The sequence below is a fragment of the Gallinula chloropus genome (assembly GCF_964237585.1).
Source record: "Gallinula chloropus genome assembly, chromosome: 2".
NCBI lineage: Eukaryota > Metazoa > Chordata > Aves > Gruiformes > Rallidae > Gallinula > Gallinula chloropus.
In genome coordinates this window covers 50710044-50722104 of record NC_140086.1, presented here as the reverse complement: position 1 = coordinate 50722104, position 12061 = coordinate 50710044, and the positions used below count along the sequence as shown (strand labels likewise).

At 40.5% G+C, this 12061-nt stretch overlaps 1 protein-coding gene across 1 annotated transcript; it reads left to right on the top strand.

Annotated features, from left to right (window-relative positions):
* Positions 1–307: 307 nt before the first annotated feature.
* Positions 308–11774, top strand: RIOK3 (RIO kinase 3; the record flags this gene model as incomplete). Its single annotated transcript, XM_084260055.1, has 13 exons — positions 308–370; positions 1394–1515; positions 2327–2472; positions 2603–2707; positions 3263–3372; positions 4077–4220; positions 5047–5174; positions 6136–6324; positions 6798–6957; positions 8277–8357; positions 8446–8535; positions 8866–8973; positions 10448–11774. 13 exons carry the CDS (start codon positions 308–310, stop codon positions 10547–10549), a joined length of 1548 nt encoding a protein of 515 aa, XP_084116181.1. The 3' UTR covers positions 10550–11774.
* Positions 11775–12061: the final 287 nt, after the last annotated feature.

Below are 12061 nucleotides of genomic sequence, written 5' to 3'. Positions count from 1 at the left end.
CCCGCGGCCAGGCTGCCATCGGCCTCGCACCCAGCGCTGCCCAGGAGCCCCCAGGGCGCGGCCGGGCCGCAGCCTCAACCCTCAGGCGGCCCCGAGATTCTTCGGAGTCCGCCGTGGTCCCACGGCCGCCACAGTGACATCACCGGAAGGCGGGTCAGGCCCCTAGCCACCGGCCAATGGGGAGCCTTACTGCGGGCGACCGTCAGAGGGAACGGAGGAGAACCCGGAAGGGCTCGCATTCGCTTCAGCTGCACTGAAGAGACACCTCGTTGCCGCCGTCGCCGCCCGCTCGCCCTTGTATGCTCAGATGGACCCGGTAGGAATCGCCGCCGCTCCCGACGCAGGGCCGGGCCCCGCCTGGCAGAGCAAGGTGAGCGCGGGCTGGGCGGGAGGCGCAGGCCCGGCCCGGCCCGGTGGGCCTTAGCGGCGGTAGCGGGGCGCTGCCAGGCCTCGGCGGCGGCCCGCGAAGCTGTATCCCGCAGCTCCGCGGCCACCGCTGGCCTGGCTCCTCGGGGGTGGAGAAAGACATTTCGGGGCGCAGGCACCGTCTCCGACCGACCTTCGGTTACGGCAGGGGGCCAGGCACGTAGGTAGCCCCGGTATGCGGCTGCCCTGCTTCCGCCCGCCTCCCTCCGAGCCGGCCGAGGCCGTCGTGAGGACGCTGTGAAGTGGTGTCAACAAAACAAGGGTCACGGCTGTTTGGCAGACTGAGCGCTTGGCTCCGCTGCTTGAGCGGAGAGCTGTGCTGGCCAGGGTATGGCGTGGATTGCTGCCACTGGCGATTATCTCCTTGGTGGAGAGAGCTGCTGTTAGACCCTGATAAGTGAGTCAAAGCTCTGTTGGTGAGCAGGGGATTAGATCTAAGTGAATTTGGTTGTCGAGGCAGTGAGTCACACATTGGTTGCATTCATCATTTCCCCAGCCCCCACCACTCCAAGTGAGCTTCATGCGTGCTTCTGAGTTTTTGAACGGATGTTTATGACAGCTGTCCTTTCAGTGCTCTAGAAATGGGGGAGGAAGCTGTGCCCCAGCCATTAATGTTGTGTTATTCTAAGAGAAGTTTTATGTAGACTGTGCATACACTTGTAAGTAAGCCTTCTGGGAAGGGTTTGTCCCTGTATTCAGAGTGTACTGATGCTGTCAAACTGACTCTTTCCGCCCCTGTTAATAAGTGGCCATCAAAATGCTTTCAGTCACAGTCTGCCCTGTCAAGTTTACGAAACTACTCCTTGAAGTGTTTTTAGTATTTCAGTTTATCATACTTCCCTGTCCATAGAAGACAAGCTCTCATAAAATTACATGAGCTTATTTTGGAGCTAGCGATAGCTAATTGTCCAGATTATTGTGTTGCCACTGCATTTCTTGCTGACTTGAATAAAATGTTTATTTACAGTGTCCGTGGGGAGCCCCTAACACAACATCAATATCATGTTCCCTCGCTGATGTAATGAGTGAGCAGCTGGCGAAAGAGCTGCAGCTGGAAGAAGAAAATGCTGCTTTTCCTGAAGCGGTTGCGTAAGTTTAAATCCTGGATTAGTGATCTCCATAGTTGTGAAGACATCTTCTGTCTCTTGTGCATTTTCCTGCAATGGGTGTAAGGTGTAGTGGTATAATAAATGCTTTCTCTGTTGTCTTTTTCAGTGAAGATGGCTTCCCCAGTTAAAACTCCTCCTTAAGTTTTCTTCTCTGTCACACTTCCTTCCTTTCTGATATTTTCTTTGTATTGTTTTGGGTGCTTTAAACCAGCTGTAAGCTGAGTTTTGAACAATACCAGAAATGTGTTTTTTTCCTTTCCCTTCTAGAGACTCTTGTTAACAGTGCACAGTGTTATTTCAAGAGCTGTCATATGTATCACCTATAACCTCCTAATACTTGGAAGCTCTAAACATAGGCCAAGAGCGTACAGTTCTAAACTAATACAAATTTTGCCTGAAGTCTTTTCTGTGAAGCAGACCAAAGAAATGCTGTTTGGTTTTGGGGTTTTTAATTTTTTTTTTTTGTAATTTACAAATAGATAGACACGCCCCTTTCAGTTTCACAAAGGGCATCCTAAAAATAGAGCCTAATGCTTCTTACTGAATAGTGAACAAGTAAAAATTAAAGTACTATTTACATTGTAAAGGAGTGGCAAAGAGAAATAAAGTCAGGCTCTATGAATACTTACAGTTGGCTTGGAGGTGGAGGGTGGACAGTTGAGATCCATTAGTTTTTGTACAGCTCTGTATGAGGTCTTTTGTATTGAGGGATGAAACAGTATAAAGCAGTGTTTCTCTTTAGATTACTGTGTTTAATTTTTTTTTTTAATCTCTGTTTTCATTTTACATAGTGTTGCTGAAGGACCTTTTATTACAGGAGAAAATATTGACACTTCTAGTGACCTAATGCTAGCTCAGATGCTGCAGATGGAATTTGACAGGGAATATGATGCACAGCTTCGTCGTGAAGAGAGAAAGATCAATGGAGATAGCAAAGGTACCTTCATTAGGAGAAATATGTATTTGCTTTGGACAAATTCTTGGTGCTCTGCTTAAGCTGACAGACCTGTGAGGAAGTAGCAAATCCCTGATAATCAGAGTCATCCTTATTTGTTTTGTTTCTCAAGTGTCCATATCCTTTGAAAATTATCGGAAGGTGCATCCCTATGACAGTGACAGCTCAGAAGATGAGGTTGATTGGCAGGATACTCGTCATGATCCTTATAGAGCAGGTATGTGGCAGTTTTAAACAGTACAATAGGTTAATAGACCTAAGAATCTAACATCATTAAACTAGGTTGGGTTTTTTTTAAACATAAGGAGACATGCCAGTTGTGTGTAAAATCAGGTCACCTAGTTGAGAAGTGTTACTCAGGAAGTTGGGTGGGCAACTTCAGGCTTCTGTCTGTCAGTATGTTGGCTTCAGTGGCTCAATGTGGTAAAATAACTATTGTACATGGAAAGTATTGTGGGATGTGCATAACTGTCATCTACATTTGGCTGAGGGCATCTGCACATGATACTGAACAGACCTGTCTTTTAACACACCAAAAGTGTGATCTCCCAGAGAAGACAGAGAGGTCAGTCTTCCTGGGAAGAGTCTTCATAGGAAGAACATTGCCAAAGAAGCTGTCGTGTTTAAGACGAGAGTGCATTAAGATCACACAATTGAAGTATTTTATTCTCTTTAACAAATAAAATTACATTACTTTTGTGGGCATTGTGGAATCTTTATCAGTTATGTTTATTTAGATGTAAAGTTAGATTTATTTTTCACACTGCTGCAGATAAACCTACTACTACACCAAGAAAGGGCTTCATAGGAAAAGGAAAAGACATCACTACTAAACATGATGAAGTGGTATGTGGAAGAAAGAACACTGCTCGCATGGAGAATGTAAGCAAAAACTTACTTTGTGTATAAAACTGGAATGCTGCAACTCAGTCAAAGAACTAATGCTTGTCCATCTGTGCTACTGTTTTGGTTTTTATTGTTAACAAGATGAAAGCGAAAGCAGTGCAGTGTCTGGATTAGTTATTCAGATTGGCAGTTTGAGTTGCGTGGGTTTTTAGTTTAATAATAGTTTGTTAAAAACATGAATCAATAATTTTCACAGAACTGTTGTGGCAAAACAAAACCATCAGTAAGTTTGGTATGTAGGCAGATAAAACGCCAAGGCTACTTTTGAAAAGCATAGCTATTGTGTAACCTGATTTATTTTTTTTTAAATTCATTTTGCCTGATGAGCCAAATAACTTACTTTCAGTCAGTTGTTTGGCTTGGAGCTTTTCAGTCTTGATTGTCCATAGATCGTACCTTCCACTTTCTTTAATGTAACTGGTACAGCTTCTGCAGATAAGGAAATGCTGCAAGTGCTATTTTTATAGGATATTAGGTAATCTCATACCAATGTGGGCAGAACGTTGAGTTCCGAGTTCAGAGCAATAGCTTTTTGGCATAGTGACATTACACAAAGTGGGTTTCACATAGTTTTTTATCTACCCTAGGTTTTTACAAATCAAAATGAGAAACTCCTTCTTGTGTCAGCTTCTGATGTCTGCAAGTAATAGTGCTGAACCTTCTGTTATTTCTGCTTGTAGTTTGCACCTGAATTCCAAGTTGGAGATGGAATTGGGATGGACTTAAAGCTGTCAAATCAAGTCTTCAATGCCTTAAAGCAGCATGCCTACTCTGAGGAACGTCGAAGTGCAAGGCTCCATGAAAAGAAGGAGCACTCCACTGCTGTATGTTTTTAATTAAATCTCTATATACTTTTAATCTTGTGTAACAGCTGAATGCTGTTTTGGTAATTCTTTGAAACATTTGATATTCAGTCAAACAGTTGAGCAACATTATGTTAACGTTGCTGAAGGCGATGGTATCAGCCAGCTCCTACTAGAAAAAAAAGCTGTCTTTACTTGAGCTGCAGTATTGAGAGCTGTATCAAAATAAGAGGAAGCAGCTTCTGGGTTGGTTTTCTTGGTCTTCCTAAATTGTTAATCAGCTATAATGAATAAACCGCCTAGAAATTATTAATAGAAACCATTCAGAGGACTAATCCTCTGCAGCTGAATCATGTGCCTCCAAATACCTGTCATCATAACAAGATGAGGTGACCAAGTAGGCTCTGGCTTAATAATTGAGGAATTCAGTTGATATGCTTTATGGGTGAGTTTAGAGTAAGGCCTCTAGTAATTCCTGCTGTGGACTTCTTCAGATTTGGGATGGTTTTGATTCATGATTTGTTAAGATATCTTGAAAACACTATAGAAAGCACTCCTGAGTCACGGCATGTACTTCATGTTTAACTGGTAAAATACTGTATGGGCTACACAGCTGACAAGGTACCTGGGAGTATTAAATATTAAGGACTAAATATGGCAGTGCTGGAGCAGTTTGACTTTGCTTCATCTGTTTGTTTGTATTGTTGGGCTTTTTCCTACCTGTTGAGAGAATGCTTAATGCTTTATTCTTTCCACCTAGTTGAACATTTGTGCTATATAAATACTCAAGCTCGCTGTAAAGCAGAGAATTATTTTAATGAACAGACTATTAATTTCTTGCCTGTAGGAGAAAGCTGTGGATCCTAAAACACGTTTACTTCTGTACAAGATGGTCAATGCTGGGATGCTGGAGATGATCACAGGCTGCATCAGCACGGGAAAGGAATCTGTTGTTTTTCATGCATATGGAGGAATGTAAGTATAACGTTTGTTACTCACAGGAGCTTTAAGTACCAGAGATGGTTTAAAAACCAGAATCCACAAAAATACTGAAACAGCCTGCATTTCTTTCATTTACAGAGACTTAGAGTTTGTATTTATGTGTATGGAGACAATAATAAAATCTGAAAAACAGATGGTACCAACCATAAGAAAAAAAACACCTGCATTTTCCTTCCTTGAAGAACGGGGGGAAAAAGGCCACTATGGCATTTTGTATTATCAGCTCCCTCTGTGCAGTTCAGTGGAGGTGCTGTTCATTTACCTTGAGAATAGTGTGGGGATTGCTATGTTCACTTTGCCAGTCATGAAAAAAATCCACTTATAAAGACTAATTGAGGTGTATTGAAGCACCACTAGTTAAAGTGAGTTAAGAACGATCTAATAGAACCCAAATACCTATTTAGAGACATCAAGAGAGAGGTAATTTGGGGAGAAAAGATGTTGCTTTTTTGTTTTGTGGGTTTTTTTGGTGTGTTCTTTCTTTAATTGACATTTGCTTGAATGGTATTTGGGAGTGTGCTCTTGCTTAGTATTACTCAATGGGTGACCTTTGCGGTGTTTAACAAAACAGTGTCGCCAGTTATTGTTCTTATGCAAGACTTTTTTCACTTGTAAGTTATTGAAACAAGTACATCCATTAACAGTTCTGTTATTAGCTGTGACATTTCAGTAAAATTTAAGAAATTGGGAGATGGAACCTATCTGGTAAGCAACATAATGAAAATGCCACGATCCAAACTTTCATATATATATAAGCTTAGTCATAGAACTCTTCTAAACTTAACTTGACTTCCAGATTTGATAGAAAGTCAGATTTTTTCCTCTCTTACGTTAAAAATCACTATGCCTTGCAATATTTGAAAAATAAACCCATGCATTTGCTTGTAAAGATGTGAATAGTTAACTTTGCTATATATTTGACTTTTTCCACAAGAAGCACAACCGAAGATAAAGTTATACCTCCAGAATGTGCCATCAAAGTGTTTAAAACAACTCTTAATGAATTCAAGAACCGTGACAAATACATTAAGGATGACTACAGATTTAAAGACCGCTTCAGTAAACTGAATCCACGAAAGATTATTCGTATGTGGGCTGAGAAAGAAATGCATAACCTGACAAGGTAAATTAAAAAAACCCCAAACGTTTAGTTGCTGAATGCCTGCCTGTTTCTTATTTTCTGTTTAAAGAAGTTACCCTGCATCTGGCTAGAACTTCAGGTTTTATTTTTAGGCTACACAATATGCAACCTGGCACAAACTGAATAATCCTGTGTATTTTTACAGTGTAAGGAATTGTCAGCATCTTCAGTGATTTGGCAGCAGAGTTGACAAGGTGATGAAATTAACAGGCTCTAGCTGTAAAAGTAATTAGTCTTCAATTAAAATTTTCAGACTCATGACTTTTAAGATCTGAAATTTCTATGTGAAATGCTGCACAATACATTAATTCAGTTTTCAGTTTGGTCTGTTTCAAAGTCTTGATTCTGAATCAAATTCTTCACACACAGCTCTCTAAGACTGGAAACGAGGCAGGGTTTGGGGGGGGCGGGAGTGTTTTGCTTTTCTTAATGAGTATCTATTTTCTGATCCACAGAATGCAAAACGCAGGAATTCCATGTCCTGAAGTGGTTATGCTTAAGAAACATGTCTTGGTTATGTCTTTCATTGGCAAGGATCAATTCCCAGCTCCCAAACTAAAGGATGTAACACTTAGTAATGAAGATATGAAAAAGGCCTACTATCAGATTCTTAATGTAAGACAACAGTGATTTTCTCCTCCAATTTCTTGTAGAGGATTAACTTAAAGGACAAATTAGCATTTATTTACTTCTCAGGATGCTTGCATCACTTTCAAGATAGGGAGTCCAAAGGCTGATTTTGCTGCTGTTTAATGTGTGACTAAGAATAAATAAGAAATTACACCCTAAAACCCCCAAATTTAACCTTAATCTGTCTAGAAAACATACTGCAGCTTGATGGCAGATATTTAGCAGCAGAGAAATTATGAGCAAGTAGTTGTCCTTTTATTGAAGCAGTATGTGGTTTAGAAAGGGCTCTGAAGTCTTTCTGGGCTTACTGAGTACTTAATTTGCAATGTGTAAGCCTGCTTCAGTGGATAATGCCCTCCCCACCTCCCTTTTTAACAAATCTAGAAATCAGAGGATGAATTAGAATATTGCACGGTGGATGCTTTACTTTCCTCTTACCTGCTGTAATTGGTTTAAACATGTACTTGCTAACTGTCCCCTGGCTTTTAGCTTCCTATAGACATTAAAACAAACAACACCCAACTCAGAAGCTTGATAATATGAACGGTCTGTGCCTCAAATCTTGAGGCCAGGTTAAAATTCACCTAAAACACAAGCATGTTTTAAGTTAAATATGCATACTGTTTAGGATTCAGTATATAAACCTGTGAGGCTTCTTTCCTATGTGATAGGGGTGAGAATGACAGATGTATTTAGAGAAAGTATTTGTCTGTCTGTCCTGGTTCTGACCAGCCAGATCAACTTCCCCAAGCAGCCAGCCCAAGTGAGCTGAGTCAGCTTGGGCTGTTCCCACACCACCTGACATCACTCCCCCATAAAAGGGGCTGGTTGGGGAGGGGCACTCCTGGGTGCCTTTAGGGCAGTCTGAGCATGGCTGGGGCATTGGGTCAGTTCTTGTGTTATCTGTTATCAACAGGTCAGTAAGGTGCTGTTATCACTGGGTGCAAGTGAAATTTACTGCGGGTTGTTACTGTACTCCTTTCACAGTGATGTTGTCAGTAAACAGCCCTTATCCCAACCCATGGAGGCTATGTTTCTCCTTCAAGAGTGAGTGGTGTGTAGTGCTCAGCCACTGGTTTGGGCTGAACAACTGCACTGTCTCATATGCTTGGGCTGGTTAGCAGAGCTCATGTGAGTTTAACAGACCAGTTGCCATGTCCTGTATGAAACTTCATTGAATAATTGGGGAAAAGCAGTGTAAATTGTGTGGGTGATTGGAGAAAGGCTTTTTGTTATAGTAAGGTGAATGATACTTATTTGGAGTATAGCATGCTCCATTCATTCATTACTTTGGCTCCTTGCAGATGATGCAACAGTTGTATAAGGAGTGCAACCTGGTCCATGCAGATCTGAGCGAATATAACATGCTTTGGCACGATGGGAAGGTGAGCGTGTTCTTAATGTGGGAAGGAAAGGTTTCATCTCATGTGAAATGTTGCTACAAAGTGAATTACTACCTCTCTGTGACTACAGGTCTGGCTTATTGATGTCAGTCAATCCGTGGAGCCAACCCATCCTCATGGGCTCGAGTTTTTGTTCAGAGACTGTAAGAATGTTTCACAGGTAGGACTTCTGCATCTCCTACTCCTCTGTAATGCTGAATGTTTTTCAAGATAAAACAGAACAATATCAATTTGGAGCTGACAAAAAAAACCCTAATTAACCAGTGCAACTAAAAATTACCACCACCACTTATATGTAAGATTGCTCTTGCATATTGTCCATGCTAATGGTATGGAAAAAAGTGTGGAGGAGTAAACTGGTACCACTGGAACGTAGAACTTCTTTTATTTGTAGGTCAACAAAAGCAAAAGTATCATTTTGGGGAATGAAAAGGAATTATTTTGTTTTGTGTAGTAAAAGTGCTTCTTGTGTGCTTTTTCTATTGACTAGTTCTTCCAGAAAGGAGGTGTGGCAGAAGCACTTAATGAGCGTGAACTCTTCAATGCTGTCTCAGGTTTAAATATTACAGCTGACAATGAAGTAGACTTCCAAGAAGAGGTACAGCTTTCTCTGTCTTTTGCTGTAGCTGCTATTGTAATACCTGTGACTGGTGTATCAGAGTATAATTTCAGCTATCATTCTGCATTAATTCTTTTAAAACTTGATTATTTCAACCTAGTAAGAATGTTTTCAGAAACTCATACTGACAAACCTCTCCCTTCTTTCCTGCTCCCAACTATAAGAGGCTTCATGTTGCACACAACTGCTGCTTTTGGCATTGAAGAAAACAGCGATCTGTTTTAGGTTAAAGGCTGGCTTTGTTGTCTTCCCTCACACATGTTAAAAGTTGTGCAGAGAAAGGAGAGCTGGGTTAAAAACAGTAATTGTGCTACTGCTTATTTTTCATGGTTTAGATTTTAACTTTAAATTCCAGTTTGGGCTAGCATTTTCAGTTTTGAAGCCTGAAATTACGCTAATGTAAATGTGGCTAAGCAATCTTTGGTCACCTTTTGGCTTTTAATTTTCAAATCTTGGCTGTAACTCTTCAAGCTGTGCATCAATAGCAGATATTTATAAAAATAAGTTCTCAAATGTTACATTTTTAGTAATTAAAGCAAGGGCAACATGGCAATTCTACTCTACATGGGTTCCTAATGACAGTGTAGGTTTATGCTAGTCCAGCAGGTAGCACATGGGATCTTGAAACTACTTAACTCCTGGGGGGAGTCCTCAAAGTGAGGAAGGGATAAAGGGATCGCTATGTCACTGTTCCACAATCCTTGTGTATCAGCTAATGAAGGGAAACCAATTCCCTCACTGACTGTTTTGAGTATTGGAGGGTGGTTTGTTCTTTGGTAGATTTCCTTGTGGGGTGTGGGGTTTTTTGGTTGTTGTTATGTATTTTTTGTGTTTAGGTTTTCATGGGAAAGGCTGTTTACATAGAGTTAGGTTTGAGCAGCCCACCCTTAATTTTAGTTATTAGTAACTAAAGTCAAAGTCTGGAGTTTATCTTCCCTGGAGTACAAGATGAAGTAATCCAAGCATAACAGTCTGGAGGTCAAAACAAGCTACTGTGCTGTGTTGCTGTGCACAGAACATCAGCAATGAAAGTTGAAGGCAGTGACACTTCAAAGATGGTTGTGGCAGATTTGTAATCCTGGTGCTGAATTTCTCCAATGCTAATGGATTGGCTGAGTTACAGTAGAAGTGTTTGGAGATTGAGAAAGGGATGCTTCTGTACTTGGGGAAAACAGCTGAAGACTTAAGAATCTCCCAGTCCTCCCTGCAACTCGTGCATTGTAGTTGCATAGTGTGAGACTATAAGGGAGTGCTACTCATTCCACAGGCTTGTTGAGAACTGACATTTCAAGCTGTACTTCCAAAGCCTGTGGCTCCCCTACTTTGACTGATACATTGAAACAGGAATAGAGATCTGATCAGTCATCTGAAGCTACCTTGTAACGCTGTTTAGAAACATTCTGGTGCAGGTGTGGTTTTATAATTTTGTCATGAATTTACCATCTTACTCTAGATTGAAGCTTTGGAGAAGATGAATGAAGATCACGTGCAGAACCATGGAAAGAAACTCTCAATGTTCTCAAGCGATGGAGACCCACCTATATATGATGAATAGCACTGAGTGCACAGCTGCTAACAAAATCAAACACAAATTTGCTGCTTCTAACAATGTTGGTGCAGTGGTTAAATGTCAACTACCCATGTCGAGAGTGTGGTTGACTGGGAATACCAAAATGGAAACACAGTGAGCATATGGTGATGCTTTGGTGGGTTTTTTAACTTTGCTTACGTGTCGGGCTGGCACTGTGAGAATGGACTGTCACTACCTCTTCCAATGGTCTGACTTCAATTACCCAGTTACATTAGACTAACGTAGCTGAGGTAATAATCTTTTGCATGATTCAGAGCTTACATGTTTTAGTTTATTTAAATTTTTACTTTTAAAAAAAAATCTAGATCATCTGAAGTATTTAGTGGGAAAGCATGCTAGGAGAGTCCTTTTTTCTTTTTTTTCCCCCCTTTATTGCTACTTGAAAAACTAATTAAAAAACTTTCATCCTTCTCCACCAAGGGTAAAATGAGAAGTCAAGCTATGTGCTCTAAACATATGAAAATGTTAACGAACCAATGTCCTTATTCATGCAGAAGTCTGGACCTTTTCATTTGAAGTACCTAGAATGTGGCTTTAACTGTCTCTGTAAATACAGTTGGGTATTACATGAGAAACAGATTTGAATCCAACCAGCCAAGGACTTCTTTGGTGATGTGCCAGGAAATCTTGAGGGCTGCATCTACACTGCCTAACAGAGTAAGTTTGGTTAGCTTCATTCTTGATACAGGAGTTGTTCTAAGACCTTGATGCAAGCAACAACAACAAAAAATCTGTATAATAATCCTGTTCCTAAACTGAAATTCTGGTAGAGGATCAAGTGTTCTTACTGAAGATAATTATGAACTATGAAAACTAAATATTCATCATCAATATTTTTAAAAGAAAGGGTTGGGGTATTTTTGCTTAAAAGTGGAAAAAAATCCCTTTGGATTTGTCTTTTTTCATGCTATAATTCTTAATGTTTGTTGATTTTATTTTATTTTTTTTTTTTTAGTAAGTTCTAAAAATCTAGCCCATTTAAAAATGAACTGATGTAGTGGGGTGGTTTGGAACCAGGAAACTTAATTCTGGTCAGCTTCTTTGTAACTGCTGTTTCTGATGCTGCTCTTAATCATGCAGAATGTAGTGCTGTTACATGTGACATTCTCACAGTGGGCTGTGAAAGTGATTTTTTTAATTATTTTTTTTTGTTTGAAAAACTGGTGGCAAAGTAAAAATTTTAAGATCTTGTGGGTGGTATTTTTGTGTGGTTCTTCCCATCATAGAGTCCTTGGTGCCATACTAAAGCAGTGTTAGGGTAGGACTACCATGGTTCGTTGTAGCAATAGAAAAATTACTGGTTTGCTGGGTACTATGTAAACAGTAACCAACCTTGATGATTTTGCCAATTTCATTCCAGTACTTACCTTTTCTTTCCCCTTACTTTGGAAATAAAGGGATTTAAGTCTACTTCTCCCTGTTCAGTGAAGCAGTTCCCAAAAAAACTGTAGGGGGGAAGAACAGAATAGGCAGTGG